Genomic DNA, 20,987 nt, shown 5'->3' with positions numbered 1-20,987 from the left:
AAGGGTGCAAAGGTTGAGATAAGGAGATATCTGACCAGCTATTGTTATAGGCAAAAACAACAGAGCCAGCCCAGGGAGATAATTTATTGCTTGTTAGTACAGATTAGAGCAGTGAGAACTAAAAGTCACCTACAGGCACCTTCCCTCATCCACCCTCTCCCTGAGTTAGGGAATGGCAGTGGTCAGCCCATAACACTCCATCTCTGCTACTCCTTCATGGTCACTCTCTGCCCCTGCCCCATGTGGGATCCCTCCCCAGACAGATCCCACAAAGGCTGCCCACAGCTTTTCAAGCACTGCTCCAACACAGCTCCATTCCACAGGGGCCATCCTTCATGAACTGCTCCAGCACAAGTCCCCATGGATGGAGGAGCCTGGGCTCTGTTCCTGCAAGAACCCTCATGGGCTGCAGCCTCCTGCGGGCCACATCCACTGCTGCACCATGGCTACACAGGGAGATCTGCTCAGATGGGTGCCCATGGGCTGCAGGGGGACAACCTGCTCCTCCAAGGGACCCTCCTGGGATGCAGGGAGCTCCTGCTCTGTGCCTGGAGCACCTCCTGCCCTCCTTCTGCACCTGCCTGTTCCATAGAGAAGGTGACTATCAACACTTGGCTCCTCCAATACACCCCTACTTCATGGAGAGACCTACAGGACCAATAGGTTGGGTCAGTCTGGAGAAGAGGAGGATCAGGAGAGACCTCATCACTCTCTACAACTCCCTGCAAGGAGTGAGGTGGGGGTCGGCCTCTGCTCCCACGTAATGCGGATAGGATGAGGAGAGATGATGGCCTCAAGTTGAGCTCTTCCATGGCAGCCTACAGGTTCCTGAACTCCCTGAGACACCAGGAGGAGACAGAGGTGGAAAAAGTCCTTTCTGTGAGCAACACGTATTTCCCCTCCCACCAAACTGCAACCAAACCTTTGTGACAAGCTTCCAGAACAGGCAGCAGACTTTATCTGAATTTCTCTCCTCATTTACAGTTCCTCAAAAGACTTCCCTCATTGCTTGGGTCCAAAAGTTGTGGCAGGATCTACATAACAGGCTTCCGTATGCAATGCAGGTGTAGAACATGCATTAAACCCATAAAAATGTGCAGTTCTGGCATGGAAACACAGACTTACAGAAACTCTCTGGCCAATGCTGCATGGAACCATCCATAGCTCCATGCCCGCAACCTCCACGACAGCACTTCTGGTGGTGGGGCTGCCATGCAAACAGCCGTGCTTCAGCTGGAGATTATGTTTTCAAACGCACACAAAAGGCTTTAACACGCTCTCTTGGAAACTAGGAGTGGCTTAGGAGACATTTAGAAGCTTTGTACAAATTGTACTCAAACTGGGATTAAAGTGGGGGTGGATCACAAGTTTCATTACCGCAGCACGGACAGATGAGCAGATTTTTGATACATGAACTGGGAAGTGCTTTTGCCAGTTTCACCAAGTAGGTTTGGATTCATGGGCAACATCCATCTTCAGCAGCAGGAGAACTTCATTTGTCACTAATAAGAAAGCAGAGCCACGCTCGGAGGGCAGGGCACTCCATCTCCATTGTTTACTGCCGTTCCCAGGCTCCAGCAGCGTCCATTACTCACCTCAGAACAAACACCTTTACTAAAATTAAGAAGAAACATGGCAACCATAAAGTTTAGCGCAGCCACGAGTTTTTGCTTTTCATCATTTCCTCGCACCGTTCTGACACACGAGGTTATTTACGGTGCTGCTCGGGCTCATTCCTCAGCCCTGCACTGCAGTGGAAGCACGCTGCTATCCGAACCACCATTTTTCTTCATTACTTCCAACAGACACTTGAGTCGTTGCTATGCTCCAGGTGTTTTGATGTGTTGTTGAGCAGAAGGCTCAGTCCTGGCCCATCTACGATCCTCACACATCATCCTCCTCACTTGCAGTTTCACAGCTCTTCCCCAGCCAACTTGAGACTCCTTGTGATACGCAACTCAAACCCAAAGTGGACTTTTCCTTCTCATCACCCACTCTGCTCGGAAGAAAACCCAAAAGTCTATGAGTGTGGACACAGGCTGCAACCCGAGGGCAGCTGAGACACAAACCTCCACGGATGAAGTCAAAAGGAAAACCCATAAGCAGGTTTTCGGCCTCAGTGAGAAAAACCATAGTATAACACCCTCCTCGTACACCAAGCAAAGGTTGGAACACAGCACGGAGGTACCTAAAGGGTTACCTGTGCCTGCAAACACACCTGCTCTGCTGCATGCATTCCTCCGGCCAGCCAAGCTTGCCCAAAGAGAGAGTGAATGACAAGCAACACTGGGAGGGTGAGAAGAACAGCAAATAGTTGAAATGAAATGTCAAGTTAATAAGCCAGACGCAAGGGAGACGGGAGGGAAAAGGCAATTTAATCGTCATGCCTTGACAGCACAACAGCTCTGCAGAGCCTTTGTGGCAGAAGCAGAGCATACAAACCATACAAGCATACAAACTCAGAATTAGTGGATGAAAGATAAAAGCATACGCAGGTACTTCTCCTGCCTTGTATGCATTAATCCATTCTTCCTTCTATTTATGAGCTGAGGGCTTGGAGATGCCATGGGGCTTTAAATCACTATGATAAAGGCCCAGTTGGGGACAGGAGGTCCTCCACCATGGGGTACAGCTGCCTGGCACATCAAGGTCTAACACCTTTCCAGAATTTATGCTCTTTCAGTCTTATAAATACAAATACAGACAGTGACAAAGACGCCACTTACAGCAGCTCCCTGCAAGATCAGCCACTGCACACAAACATCAATTTTATAATATTTTCCCAGAAACCAACTGCAATACCTGCTTGATAAGCAGTTGTTGCTGGTAGGAGAAGAATCAAATGAGGACATTGATCGATTGCTCCTAACAAGGTGTTCTGTTTCTCTTTCCTCTTCCAGTTCCCACTGTAGTTCCCAGGATGGCGGCAGTGATCCAAGCCTGTGATTGACATGTTTTCCTCCAAACCTCCAAAATCATTACCAGCCCCACCCTGAGCAGTGCCAGGACATGTGCCTTGGCTTGGAGGTGTCAGGGGTGCCCATCGCAGATGCTGCTCCAACAGAACCCTGTGATCCTGCTGTGGTTCGGAGGAACCAGAGAGGCGTGCAGATATGGCACTGAGGGACATGGTAAGTGGGCACAGCGGGGATGGGCTGACTTGATCTTAGAGGAATCTTAAGGATTCTATGTGGTCTCCTCCTTGGGGACCTACAAAAGCCTTTGGATGTGGGCCCAGGCACAACTGGGAGTCCCTGCTGGGGCTGGGCTGGACCAGAAGGACCCAGATGGGTATCCAGCCTCAGCCAGGATGGGCTCCTGTGAACTGCCTGCAGAGATGAGGGTAAAACTAACACTCTGAAGTCCCCCATAGCTCATTTACCAACATGACAGAAAATGGAGGAGCTTGAAGTCGCAAGAAAACCTCGATCGCATTAGTTGTTTACTGAATATCTTTGCAAACCTCACAAAAGCTGAACTGGATTTGCATGGGGCAGAGCTGGGTGGTGCATGAGTACACGTGGAGCTCAGCTGCTGAGACACCCAAGCTCATGCCCAACCACCTTTGCCCATCTCAAACACGGCCAGCAAAATAGCAATTCTCCTCCTGAGCATACCATCAACAGCCGTGGGTTTGTTTGCAGACTTTAATTGGTCTGTAACTGCTTTTTTCCCCACGTAGGAATCCCCCTGTCCACTGCTCTCAGTGCAACCTCCTTGTAGCTGGGGTCTGCAGCTGATGTTTACATCACAGGCAGGTTGAACATTAGGAAGAATTTCTCCTCCAAAAGAGTGGTCAGGCACTGGAGCAGCTGCCCAGGGAGCGGTGGGGTCACCATCCCTGGAGGTGTCCCAGAACCGTGGAGATGTGGCACTGAGGTCAGTGGGCACAGTGGGATGGGTTGGGATAGGACCTGGGGATCTCAGAGGTCCTTTCCAACCTTAATGACTCGATGATTATGTGACATCTCTCAAGGTGATGCTGCCCATTTGATGCCCCCAGAGATGCACAGAGGCCTGATACCCAATGAATACCAATGAATGAAGCAGCAGAGCCAAACCACCCGATGCTGTTGCCAAGATGCAAGCCATAGGTGCCACACATCAGCACAAGCAGCACTCCTTGGACCATGCCACACCGAGTCAATCACGCTGCAGGAAACCAGCCATGAAATCATCTCATTTCAGCTGCATTTCATCCTTGGGCAGCAGATTAAGCCCTTCGGGTTCCCAGGAGGCAGGAGAAGGTCAGCGCGGAGCCGGTGTTGCTCACGGTAGCGTATTTGTTTGAAAATAGCAAATATGTTAACAATTAGGGAAGGGAAAAGCTGAAAGGCAGCCTTGTTAATTAAGGAACTTGCTATCAAAGGACTCATTAAAAGCTACTGAAACGGAATGGTTGTTAAAATAAATACCCATTAATCTTAGTGTGCAATCAGGAATCGGTTGCCGCTACCCACCTCGTTGCAGGGCTGGGGGCTCCCGGCTTGCACCAACTCCTGCAGGCTCCAGGGAGACCCATGGGGACCCATCCCGCATCACCTCCACCTCCAAAGGGCCGCCGCTGCCTCCCACTGCCCCTTATCCCCATCGCAGTGCGGGCAAAGCGCAAACAAAAGTCCCATTGTGGCACTGCTAACCCTTCTGTCAGCTCACCGAAGGACTAATGGGATACTGCCACAAGAAACAAAGTCTGACAGGTTTCAAGCAGTCCCAGGGTTTGCAACTGTTGTGTTCTGTTTTTATAACAGCAGAACTTGTTTTCATCCGAGACTGCTTTGGTGCACTACGCTTAGAAATGCAAATCCACGCGGGTACACACAATAGAAAAATGGGCAAAATAAATATGGAACTCCTCAGCATTACAAGTTCACTTCGTTATAAACAACACGACTCATAGAATCATGCAATCCTTAGAGTTGGAAGGGACCTCTGAAGGCCATCTAGTCCAACTGCCCTGCAATGAACAGGGACAGCACAGTTAGAACAGGTTGCCCGGGGCCTGATCCAGCCTTGCCTTGAAAGTCTCCAGGGATGGGGATATAAATTACTCCATCATAGTTATGAGTCAAGAATACTGGTTCGGACAAGAAAATAAGGCACTGTGAAAATCCCAGAGCCTGCAGTGTAAAACTGCTTCACAGCATCCTGTTCCCTTCCTTAGTCCATGAGCATCAACCAGCGGACCATGAGCTGGACTCATCCCAATCATCTTAACACAATGGTTTGGCAACATAAAACCTCTATGAAATGATGGCAGAAAGGTCAGCTCCCTTTTCCTGGTATTTAGACTATGTGTTCTTGTATCCTGCCCACAAATAGGTGCAAGTGAAACAGCCGCCATCATACAGCTCCTCATTGCAACGTATGCACTAAGAGTAGGAGGATGGAATCAGGGCTATTTAAGTTTTCCTTCTGCAGAAGCAAACTGAGTTATCTCGCAAATCTTTGCCACTTTTGTGGGCAAGGTGGGAAAAATCAGGACACTTTTGAGGGCAATATTAGGAAATCAGCTTTGCTGCCTGAGCCCCTCAGTGTGCCCGTGCCAACCTGATGTGCCAGGGTCTCAACACCACCCTCATTAATTCCTCTGCATTTTAAACTGAGACAGGGGAGGTTTAGGTTGGATATTAAGAGGAAGTTTTTCACTCAGAGGGTGCTGAGACACTGGAACAGGTTGCCCAAGGAGGTTGTGGATGCCCCATCCCTGCAGGCATTCAAGGCCAGGCTGGATGTGGATCCAGACAGCCTGGTCTGCTGGTTGGTGACCTTGCACATAGCAGGGGTTGAAACCAGATGATCATTGTGGTTGTTTTCAACCCAGGCCCTTCTATGATGATGATTCTATGTCCAACATGCTCAAAAATCCATCCCTAAGGGATCGGTTTCAAACCAGGGATCCAGAGAGCCACTCATTGTCTACAAAAGCTCAGCACCTACAGTGAACAGCAGAGCTCAAACCTGCAACATCCCAAATCCCACCAACATGAGTGGTGCCCCAAGCTACAAAGTACACAGCTGGAGGTTACGTGGCCTTGGAATCTGCCAAGGAAAAGAAGCAGAAAGCTTCCAACCTGTAAGAGAAAGTTGGCAATGAGCAACACTCATGCAGTGCTGTCAGGAAAGGGACACTCCCAGACTTGGACCCAACCAGGTCCTTCACATTGTTTGGGGGAGCTAAAATTACAGGTTTTTTGGTGCTCAACTTAATGAAAGGAGAAGCATACATCCTTCTTTGAAGACGGCATTTTGGATCCAAAGCACAACTGTCTCCAGCCTACCCCACAAAACTCCACCCCATCCCACTTGCCTCTACAGGAGAAGCTGTATTGCCATCAGCAAACCACCAGATTTAAACAGACTGACACCACCGAGGCATTGTCATACACTATTCTGATGAAAAAATGGGGATTCCTGTCTTAGAACTTCAACCATCGCTGTCATCTAACAACCATGATCAAGAGACAGCTCTCCACCATGAATCTCAGATGCCACCCATGAGCAGCAACAGACTGCAGGCACAGACCATAGTGAAACTGCAACCACACAAAAATAAACCAGACAGCCAGTTATGCTGACCACTGCAGGCTGATACAAAACCCCTCAAATTCCAATAAAAAAGAAAAAAAAAACAGGAGTTTGGTTCTGCTATTGAAGGCCAAGGCCAACAGCTGGAGGCTGTTCTGGGTGAAGCTGGAGGGAGCATCAACACCAAATGGTGTTTAATTTGGGCACAGCAAGGTTGTTCCTGCATGGCCATGGAGAGGAGCAGCCCATCACATATTGCATGCATTTGCTCACACGAAGGAGTGAATATCTTCAACAGCAGAAGCACAGCTCAAGGGGTTTGTATCCGTGAGAAATCATGGGAAATGCAAATATGGGAAACAGCAAATCACAGAATCACAGAATGGCCAGGGTTGGAAGGGACCTCAAGGATCATCAAACTCCAACCCCCTGCTGCAAGCAGGGCCACCAACCTCCACATTTCATACCAGTCCAGGCTGCCCAGGGCCCCAAACAACCTGGCCTTGAACACCTCCAGGGATGGTCGGGCATCCACAGCCTCTCTGGGCAGCTGTTCCAGCACCTCACCACTCTCTCTGGAAAGAACTTCCCCCTCATATCCAACCTCAATTTTCCCTCCCTCAACTTCACACCATTTCAGCTTGTCCTGCAGTTATTTACCCTTGCACAGAGTTGACTCCCCTCCTGTCTGTGGGCTCCCTTTAGGTACTGAAGGCTGCAATGAGGTCACCCTGCAGCTTCTCTTCTCCTGGCTGAACAAGCCCAGCTCCCTCAGCCTGTCTTCATAGGGGAGGTGCTCCAGCCCTCTAGCCATCAAAAGCAAGGCTTCAACACAACCCAAAACGTATGGGCAGAGCACACCACAGCAGCTAAACCCAGTTCTCCTTTCCCAGAAGGTATCTCTATGCCATGGCAGAAGGGAACCCTTTGGCTTTGCCATGTGGTGGGGATGGGTGACACAATGGAACGGGTTGCCCATGGAGGTTGTGGATGCCCCATCCCTGCAGGCATTCAAGGCCAGGCTGGATGTGGCTCTGGGCAGCCTGGTCTGCTGGTTGGTGACCCTGCACATAGCAGGGGGTTGGAACTGGATGAGCATTGTGGTCCTTTTCAACCCAGGCCATTCTAGGATTCTATGGGTTGATGGTTGGATGTGATCATCTTAACAGTTCTTTCCCATGAATGAATCCACACTCCTCAGCCCTCCACCACGGAAAAACACAATGTCCAAACAGCACAGGTACCTCTAAGAAGGAATGAAGCCCACAAACAGCCTGCGTTTAACGAGACTCTGTTCACCCAGGAGCAGCCGTCATTCCTCCTGGAGCTCTTAGAGCCACGCAGCCCTCGCCGTGCTCCTCCCCAGTCCCCGTGTCCATGGGGTGAGGCTTCCCAAAATGCCTGACACAAACCAGAGCCCTGGCCCGACAATTATCAGAGAGCAAAAACTGGAACGAACGAGAAAAAATAAATGACATATTTCATCCTCCCTCTTTTGTGGCTTTTATTTTCTTTTGTATTCGCTTTGGGAATAACATTCTTTCCATTGGGAAGAGGCTGATTTTCCATTAAATACAAAGCAGCTGCCATTTTGGAAACAAAAAGTTGATTAAATGCAGATTTTTTTTTTTTTTTTTAAATTTTGTCCCTAATGTATGAAGAGTTTGAACCACGCTCATCTCTGTTGATTTATCGGGGCAAAGCATCTGCCAATTACAGCAGCAGGAAGGCTTAAAAAGAGAGAGTGCACAGAACCGATTCATCTGTACTGAGCACTGCTAGGAGTTGGGTTATAATTAAAAGGGGAAGGATCTCAAGGCTGGAAGACCAGCAGGCTGTGCTCAGCCTCGTGCAGAACCCATGCCTTGCTCCTAGAGACCCTAGAGCTCAACAGATGCCCACTTACTGCGGTGCCCATTGAGGGCTTGGTGCGTTCTCCATGATGTTTGGCTCTGCCCGCTGGAAATGGAACTTGGATGTGACTTCAGCCCCAGATGTTGAGCAGATTGGAAAAAAAAGAGCTCAAAAGATAAAAAACCATTCCGTTTCCAATGCAATTCAGTAGGTTTCTGCTTCTGAACCGGGCAGTCAGAGCTGATTACTGAGAAGTAGTGATCTGCACAAGAAGCATGTGAAACTGCCGCTGTTCTTACAATTTTCCAAGAACTAAATCTTAATGAAAGTTTTATTTCATGTAAGAACACAACTTCTGGTTGAGAAACAGAGAGGAGGAAGTAGGTTATTAAGAACAATTTCTCCTCAGAAAGTGGCAATGCATTGGAACAGGCTGCCCAGGGAGCGGTGGGGTCACTGACCCTGGAGGCATTTAAGAACCACGGAGATGTGGCACTGAGGGCTGTGGTCAGTGGGCTTGGTGGGATGGGTTGGGGTTGGACTTGGGGATCTGAGAGGTCTTTTACAACCTGAATGACTCTACAGATCTATGAAAGCTGCAAAACTTAATGGCACCTTGTTGCATTTTTTTTCATTAGCAAGTCCAGTTCTCCTTATTCATTCTAATTCATGAAACAACGTGAAGAAAGACCATGGCAACCACGAGAAAATCCATCAAGATCCTCATCTTTCAGTGTTTTGCTTCCTTTCTCTTGCTATGTAGGCTGCAAGGTGCAAGGAGAACACACAGCTCTGTGCTGGCACCCAATGACAGTCACCAAACTCCATGCCCGCATCCACGATCGCTTCCTTCCCACCATTCTGCTCCTCATCGTGTATTAATGGTTGGACTTGATGATCTCAAGAGTCTTTCCCAACTTTAAGAACTCAATGATTCTGCTGCAGATATGGCATTCATCAACATTCCCATGCGTGCTCCCAACGTCGAAGCCTTGCAAGACTTCAGGTTGCCAGCGTACGAAACCAGAGGAAAGCATATAATGGCAAAGTCTATTGTTTCACTTAAATTTGAGCCCAAAGGGGAAAAAGAAACATGCCTTAACATCTGACAGTGCCGCTGGAAGCTCTGTGCTGGGCTCTGGTGCAGGAAGCAGCGGGCGTGTTTGAATTCCTTACGCTGAGGATGGTTTTTTGACTGCCAAATTCCCCGTACCACACATCTGATTCTTTGTGCATGCAAAAGTAAGCACAAAATAGCTTTATAAATCTAAGTTTGTAAAACGAAATCAAAGCCAAACATGCCAAAGTGACTACACAAAGGGAAGCAAAACCTAGGTAAGCGCGCACACCCTGGTTTAAAGGATTTATGGGACTGGGCATTTTAGCTTCAATTAATTTTCAGAGTGCTGAAAGCACACAAGAAACCATGTAATTACAAGATAACTTGGCTTACCCAGATCCTACTTAACTAGCACTCGTGGGTTAAGCAGAGGTCAGGCTTCCCCAGCCAACAAAGCTAACTCCACCATATTTGAATGCGGAAGTGCAACCAGAAGTTCTCGTTCCAACCCATTCCTTTTGGCCAGTATTTGGGATCTCGGGGACATCTGAAGAGTGGCACACAGCTCCAGAGCATCAGGAACAGCCCAGACCCCACAGCCACACGAGCACTGCTCCAGGCACGATCCCAGCTTTGACCATGGCAAACTCACTGTGTCCAACCTTGAGCGCAAACTGGGTCGAGTAACCTCAAGAGAGAGCAGGATCTTCCCTGGAGAGCAGAGGAAGCAACCAGAGAGGATTTTATAGAGGCTGCTCACAGCCCTGTCCATGCCTGTGACCCAGGCAACTCACAATTTGGGGTGTTTTTCTATATCTATCACATGGAGAAACCTCTAGGATCAGCCACAACTGCTTCCCACCGGACTCTTTAAATGCAGCTACAATTGCTCCTTTGTGCTGCTATTTCGTGCAATCAGATTTTTATTTTTCATTCTCTCAGACAGATTAGTGATTTATTTCCACCAATTAAAACAAACAACCAAGTGAACAAAAAATTAGAGGGGTTAAAAGCAAAATTAGAATGTGTTGCAGTTAAGAACAAAACCAACTAAGAGCAGGCTAGCAAAGTCCCACCGTATAAAGGGATTACTCCATCCCTGACCCTTTCCAGGGGACCTCCAGGTATTACTTTTCATTGATTTACCTTAATGAAACTAATGCACCCCTCTCCGTAGGAAGCTGACTCCATAGCTGTCTAGGCACTGGATTCAATTAAAGAAATAAATACATCTGGCTTCTAAATTGTTGAAAGTCTCAAAAGCCAGAGGCAATGCTCCTTTTTGCTTCCATCCCTCTGGGGGTACACCCCAGGCCCCTGTACAGGACGGGCTGAGCACAAGGGGGTACTCAGATCTCCCCTGCAAATCGGTGGCTGATGGGGGACTGCCACCAAGTGTGACACATCCGTGCCCGCAGGGCCAGGATTGCTGTAGGATGGCTCCTTCTTTCCAGAAGCTGGCATTGATGTGAGGCCTTGCTGTTGACTCTGAAACTCCTGAGTGCCCACACAAGGGCTCAGGGCTCAGCTATGCTCAGTTTCCAGGCAAAGGGGTGCATGCACCCAACAGCACCGTGCAACGCCGATCTGGCCGGGCAGCCCCACGGGCAGCTTGAACACAGAGCAGGGCTGCAGGGCTATGCAGGCATAGAAGCAGAAGCTCAGAGCAGGGCAGAGGCACACGACGGCATCGAGAAACACGAGGTGTGCTTGGTTTCGCACACGGCTTGGCTGCAGACATCAGAATAGAAGCAAGAAAGCAGCTCGTGAGCAATCTGGGATCTATCTGCTGAAATGCCTTCGCTTTTCTCCCAACACAGGCAACAAGCAGAAACGACAACGCTTAGAGGCATGCATTGAACCAGAAGGAAGGTCCTGAAGGTCTGCTTTGCTAATTGCCCTTGTACCAACTGGGAGACAGCAAACACCAAGAGACCACGCTACTCTCTACTGATAGAGCCAGATGGCTTAGCACTAAGGCCAGGAGGGAGATGGGAATTCCCCATTGGGAATGCAGCCTGACAAGGATGTGTGCTGATCAGACCACAGGAAGAACAGGGAATATATGCAATGGTCTTCTCTCTTTCAGGTTGAGGTTGAAAATCTTATCCTTCTTTCCCAAATAACAGGTGTTGCCTCTAATGTTTAGGGATGCACGGGACATAACAGGAGGCAGTTAAAAGCAATGTGCTATAAGAGCAACAATTTGGCAATGCTGCTGCAACAGCACGTGTTCCTGCAAGGAAACCCTCCCCTATTGATTTTACAGATTGATCTCAAGCTGAGAGAAAATCCATGCCTGTGCCGGCAGCAGCGGAAGGGATAGGCTTCCACCCAAAGTTAGTTAATATTTTCCTTTCCTCTCTTTCAAGAGCAGTGACCTTTCCTGGTTCAAGTCACCCTCTAGCACTGGAGGTGCGAGCGGAGCGGAGGGCACGAGGCGCAGCCGTGTACTCACCGACATGGTAGAGTGGGCATCTACATCCCCCTACAGAGGACAACACAGGGAGTTTGAGTCAAGAGCAGAAGAGAGCAAAGCAACAGCAAGCAAGGCAGAGAGGTACACATCAGTTATCACGTGTGGGTGCTACAACCCATCGCTGCTTCTCCCCAATTGAGGCACGGGCTGCGGGATGCTGTGGCTGCTCGGTGAATGAGAAGAGCAAAATATGGCACTGAGGAGGAAGAGGAACAGATGAGCCACGTCCCACCAGACGTTGCTGGCCTTGATATTGAACGTGCTGAGCCACCTGGGGCAAGACAACAGCCTCGTGCCTCAGCTTTCCCACCTACAAAATGGATGGGATGGATGTCTGACCCCAGCAAGAGGCAGCAGGGATTTGCCCAGAGACATCTACAAAACTCACCCACCTCTTGCAAGGGCAAGGAGATGTTATCTATGCACAGAGTGCATTTGTGTAAATCCAAGGAACCTGGTTTTGGGGCTCATATGATGGTTTCATGATAGTTACTGGGTAAAATAAATTGCCATCACAGAATCCAATGGCTTGGATTGGAAGGGACTTCAAGGATCACCAAGCTCCAACCTCCCTGCTGCAGGCAGGGCCACCAACCTCCGTATCTAATAGTAGACCATCCCTCCCAACTTGGTCAAGACTGTGGCTGGGACAAAGCTCAGGCTTGTGGTGCATTTATCACCACGCACACCACATTGTCTTCTAACATTATTATGAAGAGACTCAACTTCTAAAGGTAAAACACAGGTAACCATTCTCTTTTAAAACGAAAATAAACACTTTGAAAGCTCTTTCTACCCAAGAGCTGCTGGGACCAGCGTTACGTATTTCCAACTGGGAAGAGATGCCAATCTGATGAATAAGGCAAAATGTTCCATGCGGAGCGTCCGCGGCGTCTGTGCAGTTCCAGCTGAAATCTGTGCCTGCCATCTGGCAAAAATAAGCACAAAGAGGGGGGGGGGGGGAGGAGGAGGAGGAGAAATCCCTCCACTGAACTGAACTGCCCAGGATGGCGGAGGTTGGAGTTTGTTCGATCGCTGAAAGATTGCTTCCCCTTCCTGGGTCACCGTCACCTCTTGACCTGCCCTGATTACCTTCCAAAGGAGGTTATCAAGATACAAGACTAACAGAGGATTAAAGGAAACTTAAAATAAAAACAAAACACACCCCTTCCCCCCACTCTGCTCCCCTCCCCCAGGAAAACATCCTTGCTTTGTTAACCTGACAGTTCACTGTAGGTGTTGACACAACCCTCCATCTCTGAAAAGCTTAATGTCAACAAATCAGTGTGTTTGGAGTAGCCCTGTCAATGCGATTTACATTAACTTGTCTAACAAGAAATAAAAACAACAATCAGCCATCAAAGACAAAAGGCTTTTTCAGTCATTCTTTTAAAAGTATGATGCTGGAAATGTTAATTCTGGAGGCCATGGCCTTTTCCCTGCTAAAAAACAGCAAACCTTTTTTTTTTTTTTTTTTTTTTTTCCCCTTCTTTTTATTTTTTTAAAGGAAAGAAAAAAAAAAAAGAAGAAGTATTTTCTTTTAAAGGAGGCCCGAGCATCCCATATTAATAAGCAGAGCAGCAGCAGTAACCAACCCTCACTGGTTAACACAGGAAGAGGGCAGCCTCGAAGCCAAATGTTAATTATGCTTTTATTTCCACCAGCATGTTATTTGCTTTGAGACATTTTGGGCACTTAGCGGAGCATTTTCGAATTGTGGCTATAAACCACCATGAAAATTTCATGCAGCACTGGTATGCACCAAAGCCCCATTAACTTCACCATGAACTTTTCACCTCCAAAGCGTTCTGCGTCCCCAGGCTCACCATCCCAAAGCAGAACTGCAAAAAGCAGAGGCTCTGGGGGCTCCCAACTCCCAAGAGAAAGCATCTTCCATCAGCTTTAGGAGTAGCAACCACCATTGGCGTGGGTAGCAGTAGGAGCTGTGATGCTCTGAAGGAAAAATTAGGAACTGCAATCTCTGCTTAAACACTTGGAATTGCAATTCTTGATTGAGCACTTGGAATTGCTCAATTTCTACTTCAATGCTTGGAGCTGCAATTCCCACTTGACCACCTGAAGTTGCAATTCCTGCTTCAACACTCGGTATTGCACTTCTTGACTGAACATTTGGAATTGCAATCTCTACTTCAACACTTGGGAGGTGCAATTCTTGATTAACACTTGGAATTGCAATCCCTACTTGACCACCCAGAGTTGTAATCCTTGACTGAACATTTGGAATTGCAATTCCTGCTTCAACATTTGGAATTGCAATTCTTGACTGAACATGAAATTGCAATCCCTTCTTCAACACTTGGGGTTTACAGTTTTTGACTGAACACTTGGAACTGCAATCCCTGCTTGACCACCTACAGTTGCAATCCCCACTTGACCACTTGGAATTGCAATTCCTGCTTCAACACTTGGAGCTGCAATCCCTACTTCAACGCTTGGAATCGTAATCCCTACTTCAACACTTTGGAATTGCAATCCCTACTTCAACACTTTGGAATTGCAATCCCCATTTGACCACTTGGAATTGCAATCCCTACTTCAACACTTTGAATTGCAATCCCTACTTCAACGCTTTGGAATTGCAATCCCTACTTCAAATCTTTGGAATTGTAATCCCTACTTCAACACTTTGACTGCAATCCCTACTTGACCACCTGGAGCTGCAATTCTTGACTGACCACTTGGAACTGCAATCCCCATTTGACCACTTGGAATTGCAATCCCTACTTCAACACTTGGAACTGCAATCTCTACTCGAGGAGCAGGGTCTCTGTGCCATCCCACCAGCCAGGATCAACTTGACCAGTGGCATCAATTCTTCCCCAAGAAATTCAGCCTTGCTCCATCCCCAAACAGAAGCACAGAGCCAAAGCTGGGATGGAGCTGCCCTTTCACTCCTCTCCTCTCCCTGTAGCACTCCGTGACCCCCAAGGCCATCCCCTCTGCCCGCTGTGCTCCAAGCCTTGACCCCAGCAAGGTTTCCTGCCCACGAGCAGCCCTGTGCAGCACAATGGAATTACTCACACACAGCACATGAAGCAACCGCCTGCATTTTTGCAGGATCAGGGCTTTCAGTTCCGTTCTATTACAGGACAGCTCTTTTTGTTGATGTGATTTTAGCACCGTAACCGCCTGCGTGCCCAGGCTGAGTTTCTTTGATCAGCAGATGAGGGTTTTTTGCTGTAATTGCTGTCGTGACAAAGGGCCGCCGAGCAGCTCGTCTCCTGCTCCTTACTCATCCCTCTGCCTGCCACTCTTCTTCTGCTCAAAACCAACTGCAAGTGCAAACAGCCACAGAGAGCTCCTCACATGTGTAAACCCAATGGGCACAAAGCTCTGCAGGAAGGGGCACTGCCAAAGCAGTGAGGACATGGGAACAGGAGGGTGGGCGCAGAGCTGGGGCTACACATAGGGACCAAAGGATGCCTTATTTTCTTTCCTTGTGGCTACTGCTGTGAGGACATCCAACATCTGCAAACTCATTTACAACAGGGCAATATGATAAGCCCATGTATTTAGGGCTGGAGACAGACCAGCAGCACGGAAAAGGCTTCACCTTGCTGCTAGCAGTCCCACAGTACTCAGTGCCAATTTGTGCTTTTGGGAGATGCTTCCTTTCCCTCTCGAGGCCCTCTCACCCTTTCCTTTCACAAAGGAAGCACATCCCGTCCACACGGTGCTGTCACAAACATGGCCTTCATTTTTCTGTGCTGCTTTGGACAGATGGGGGCTTTCCCACGCCTCACCTCCTACAAATCATTCAGAAAGTCACCGAAATTATTAAGTGTTTCTAAATCAGTGGCTGGGAAGAGGTCCTTGAGAAGCAATCAGCTGAGCCATCAAAGGAGCTGGTGCTCTTCCGACAGCCTTCAGCTCTTCCTGACTCATCCTCACTGGTGATGCCCGCAGGGAACCGACAGCAGCAGGCAAGGAATTGGTCTCCACAACACTCCTCTGAAGGAAGGAACTCCAACACATAAAAGAATCACAGAATCACAGAATTGCTTGGGTTGAAAGGGACCTCAAGGATCAGCTCCAATCCCAACTGTGGGCATGGATACCCCTCCCTCTTATCCACCATTTAACTCAGGCCTCCCAGTTTCACAATCTGCAGCTCTGTGTCACTTTACTGCCCTATCCATGGGGATGGTGGGAGGCTCAGTGCTGGGCAGTGCTTTGAAGGCAGCAGCTGAGCATCTCTGTCACATTACCCAGCTCCTGCAGCATGGCAAGCATCCACCAGCTGCCTCCTGAACAGTCCTTCCAGACCAACCAGCTGCCTTCCCCTTCTCCAAAACCATTCTGATTAATTCAAAAAGGAAACATTAATATTTAAGGAAGATAAATCACTCCAGGTCTGTCTCATAAATCATCGTGGGCATCTCTCCCCATCCTCCTCTCTCCTGGTGGCCACGCTTCACGCTCCAGTGCAGAGCAGACCCCCCTCATCTGTGCAGGAGGAACAAAGGGGATTTCTGCCCTTGATGGAGGGAAAGACAGAGCAGGAGACAGCAAATGTGCGGTGAGCAGTAAGGTATGCTGCAATGCTTTCTGAGAACTTCAGTGTTAATTAATCCAGGAGCCGGACTCAACGATCCTTACGGGTCCTTGGGGTATTCCCTATACAAAACACACCCAGCTCTTTGAGGTACAAGAATGTCAAAAATATCAATAAGAGTCCAAAGTGAAGCAGAGAAGAGGGCTGAGCATATCTTCGTTTCTGGTACCCCTTCCCTACACACTAGAATAACAGGCAAACCCCTGCTGCATGAACTCAACTAGTTGTGTAAGGACTCCCAGAGTCATCAAATGGGTTGGGTTGGAAGGGACCTTCTTTAAGCCCATCCAGTCCCAATCCTTGCCCTGGACAGGGCCACCTTGCCCCAGCCCTGCTGCCCAAAGCTCCTTTCACTTTCATTTGTTGGACTTGATGATCTTAGAGGTCTTTTCCAACCCTAATGATTCCATGATTTCTCTCTTGGTGGCCAAAGACACAGAATCATCATAGAGTGGTTTGAGTAGGAAAGGACCATTAAAAGCCATCTGGTCCCACTCCCAGCAATGAGCAGGGACACCCACAGCTCCATCAGGTGCTCACAGCTTTGTCCAGCATGAGCCATGCAGAAGGTTGTAAAGCACTGCTAAAGTGTTGAGGCTGTAACACCTCCTAAAGCAGTTCTGGAGTGCTGGAACATCCTTTCCAGCAGTGCAATCCCTGGACACAAACAAGCAGAATGAAATTCAGGAAGCTGCCACTGTGCATTATTAACCTTCTCTTCCTGTTTCTATCCAAGCTAGTGAGAGGTGTCCACAGTGTGGGCTGGTATTCTACAATCCTGGACACGCAGTATCAACAAATAGGTAGCAGTTCAGTGAGGAAGAAAAATCTGAAGTTGCTTTTGGGACAAATACAGAATTCAGTGGATTTGCTGTTTCCAAATACCTGCTGATTGAAGAGACTCGTAAGTATATATCCAGACAGCCCAGAACAAATCTTGTTTAAAAGAGAAAAGAAAAAAAAAAAAAAAGCTGTCTGAGCAAAAATGAAACTCCCTGATGATTACATTTTTCCTATTCAAGTGGACACTGCTCAGCCAACTGCAAAAAAACAACATAAAAGACATTTTTGATCGCAATAGCAGCATAAACACAGGCATATTTTGGACAGCAGAGAAAGGAAAGAAACACATGCTGCCTTACAACGCAGAGCCATATTTTGATGTAAGGCACCCAGTGACTTGACAAACATTTGGAAATGGATCTGCAGTTTGAATAATACACGCCCTTACACTGAGATCTCTCAAAAATCATTCTTGAATGTCTGTTAAGATGAAGGCTAACATGGTATAGGTGGCCAGTGAGTTATGATCTTGCTTCTGCTGGTGGACTGGGATATTTCCCTCTTTCCCATAGACATGCAAATTCTTGGGGGGACTCTCACTTCTGCTAACACGTGCAATAGCTTACTTTAGAAAGAGATTTACTTCACAACACTTGATCCGCTGTCAAACAGGGCCAGTGTATGGCCCCATTTCCATCACACTCTATAAAGGCTCGAGCAACCCCTCGTTTCAACAGCCCCATCAGCTGCCTGTGCACTTTCCAGCCTGAAGAAGAAAGAAAATGGGGAGGCCCCTTACCGGGAGGTGAGTGAACACAGCAAATGTGCTGCGCAGGAAGCCAATGAGATCCACGAGGTAATCACTGGCCCTGCTGCCAGGCTCCAGAGCCATCCAGTCGTAGTCTGCCAGCTGCAGGAACTGGTCAATCTTCTGGTTCAGGTTAGTGTAAATCTCTTCCTCAGCAGCGTGACGGGCGTCCTGTCCAACGAGACCACGTTATAGGGGATGGAGAGTCCGCAGCACAAGGTGTTCCATAGGGAACAGGATGCTAGATTGATCAAAACTTCGGCCCTAACAGCACAAGGCAACGTGTCTGTAGGTTACTACAGGGTTGCAATAAGCTCAGGTTAGCTTATCCTGGCAGATCAGCTCTAGGCACGATCAAGCTAGTGTCTGACTGCTGAAACTCAGGGAGAGGGAGGACAAATGTGGCATGGGATGGGAGAAGGAGAGAGGGGAGAAGAACGTTCCATGTGGAAAAAGGCTGTGTGTGTCACTCTGGGTGGTGACACGTTGGAACAGGTTGCCCAAGGAGGCTGTGGATGCCCCATCCCTGCAGGCATTCAAGGCCAGGCTGGATGTGGCTCTGGGCAGCCTGGGCTGCTGGTTGGTGACCCTGCACACAGCAGGGGGTTGGAACTGGATGAGCACTGTGGGCCTTTTCAACCCAGGCCATTCCAGGATTCTATGAGATCCACCAAACTTTGGGTGTAGGAGGGCTACAAACTGGCAGAAGGGCTCAGAGCCTTCCTGACAGGGCAAGGATGAAAAAGCTCATCCTTAGGCCAAATGGGAAGATGGTGTTTGATGGGAAAAGGAATGAATTTCCTTGGGGTCACAGGGCCTGCTGGGTTATCCCAAGGGAACCTCATCTAGCCAATTCCCTACCATTGCTGGAGTCCCTGGCACTGCTCCCTTCTGCTCTGTGGCCAAAGGGCAGAATCCAGACACCCCCAACTGAACCAGCTGTGGTCTTAAAACTTCATGGGAAGAATCTGGGGAGGATGCTCCTGGGTTACGATTTAAAGATTGAGAATCCCATTACTTCCTTTCAGCCCTGATTTTTAGCATTTCCACTCTCCTTTTAGCATTTAACAACACTAAAAGGAACAGAAAGATATAGAAACTAAAGTTCTCAAAATCTATTCTCTTGAGTGAAAGAAGAGAGCTTGCATTCATGGCCAGCCACATGCAGCTCTGTATGGTGATTAAACAGCAAAATGAAAGCTCACTGAAGAAAAAATTAAAGTCAGGCTTTTGTTTAAAAGCTGCTTAATTCCTTAGATAATGAGCACTGCAGTTGCAGCCTGTAAATTAGAGCTACAAAGGCTCTTGGTCTAGACAAAAGTAGTGCATACAGCTGCTCTGAAACAAACCCCAGAAGCTCATCTGATGGCTTCAGCTCCAAGGCCATGATAAAATCACCTTTCAACCCAAACATGGACAGAGCTCCCCGGAGATGCCATTTACCTTGAAAGTTGTGGTCCCGTAAAGTTTTGTGGTGTGGACAGTTTCTGGAAGTACATTGGTGATGTTGGTTATGAACTCTTCGAGGAACTTGCAAGATTTCTCCAAGTGGGTCGTATTTATAATAATCTGTACCAGCTGCAAAAGCAAAGAGAAGGTATTCAGAAAAGATATTCAGGAAAGGTATTCAGAAAAGGTATTCTTCACTCAGAGGGTGGTGAAGCACTGGAACAGGTTGCCCAAGGAGGCTGTGGATGCCCCATCCCTGGAGGCATTCAAGGCCAGGCTGGATGTGGCTCTGGGCAGCCTGGTCTGGTGGCTGGTGACCTGCACACAGCAGAGGATTGAAAACAGATGACCACTGTGGTCCTCTGCAACCCAGGCTATTGTATGATTCAGAAAAGGTATTCAGAAAGTTGCTCCTGAAGCCAGGGAGGTGCTGAGTTGATGGGCGCCACTTTCTGAGAACTTCTGGCAGGAAATGCTGATGCTGTACAAACACACTGAGCTTCACTGCACACTCAAAGGCTCTCCTCCTTTAACAGCAGCAGAAAGTTATGCAAAAGATAATTTTTTTGGAAGAAACACCAACAAGAAAAAAAGAAAGCACTTCCCATGACAGCCACTAATACCACTGAAGATATTTTTCTAATGACTTTCCTACGCTCAGCTGTCAGTCAGCACTCACTCCAGCAACAGGCTTACAAAGAAGCACCATGTCAGGGTATTCTGGCTGCTAATGAACCCTAACGAACCTGCACCTTGAGTGACACTTAACAGCAGCACTCTGAGGCACCCGACAAAGGAACCAAGGGCTTTGCTTCTCCAGGGGAGGTGTGGGTGAGCAGCTATCTCCCTGGTTTTCATACCCACCATTATCTGCTATTTTTCACCATGCTGCTTTCTCAGCTCCCTTCGCATGGCACCGGATCGGGACATTAAAGGCAATGACAAAGACTGCTGAAGTCAATCAGTGCCAATGTTTATAATCCAGAGCAAAGCAATCCCTGCTTCGCCTTCAGCATGGCTGCCTTGGAAGCCACACACACCACTAATTCCTTAAGCAGGTACCTTTCTTCTGTGCAGACCGCCGTGAATGTGTTCAAGGTGCAAGGTAAGCTGTAACAAAACCTTTCCAAACAACATTTGGCTCTGATATGGTGCCAAAACGCTTCTCCTGCAGACACAGAAGGCATTACAATGCTCCAGACTGACATCACTTAATTGCAGGAGCATGGTGTGGTAGTCTGCAGTTACCTCTTCTAAAGAAACTATTTAGAAACACAAATCATTTGCTTCTGAATGAGATGGAAACAGGCAGCGCCCTGCCAGGCACAGCATTGTTTCTTTTTCTCTTTTTGCTTCTTTGATCCTTTTATGTTTAAACACCAACTTGAGCATTGCAGACACATAAATATTGAAGTAAAGCTGCAGAGATGGCGGCGCCCAACTCGTGTTG

At 48.2% G+C, this 20,987-nt stretch overlaps 1 protein-coding gene across 2 annotated transcripts in view; it reads right to left on the bottom strand.

Moving 5' to 3' along the window:
* EXOC6B (exocyst complex component 6B) overlaps window positions 1–20,987 on the bottom strand; it is a 241,993-nt gene that overhangs the window by 72,449 nt on the left and 148,557 nt on the right. Inside the window, exons 17-19 of one of the 2 annotated variants that reach the window (XM_085223776.1) lie at window positions 19,532–19,666; window positions 18,080–18,259; window positions 11,901–11,930 (exon numbers count right to left, since the gene is read on the bottom strand). In XM_085223776.1, coding sequence (XP_085079902.1) covers window positions 11,901–11,930; window positions 18,080–18,259; window positions 19,532–19,666 — 345 coding nt within the window. The remainder of the gene's footprint in view (window positions 1–11,900; window positions 11,931–18,079; window positions 18,260–19,531; window positions 19,667–20,987) is intronic. The other variant, XM_085223777.1, reaches the window with a different exon arrangement.

Source organism: Meleagris gallopavo, chromosome 4, assembly GCF_905368555.1.
Source record: "Meleagris gallopavo chromosome 4, MGAL_WU_HG_1.1, whole genome shotgun sequence".
Classification (NCBI taxonomy): Eukaryota; Metazoa; Chordata; class Aves; order Galliformes; family Phasianidae; genus Meleagris; species Meleagris gallopavo.
This window is presented reverse-complemented; position numbering and strand designations above follow the sequence as displayed.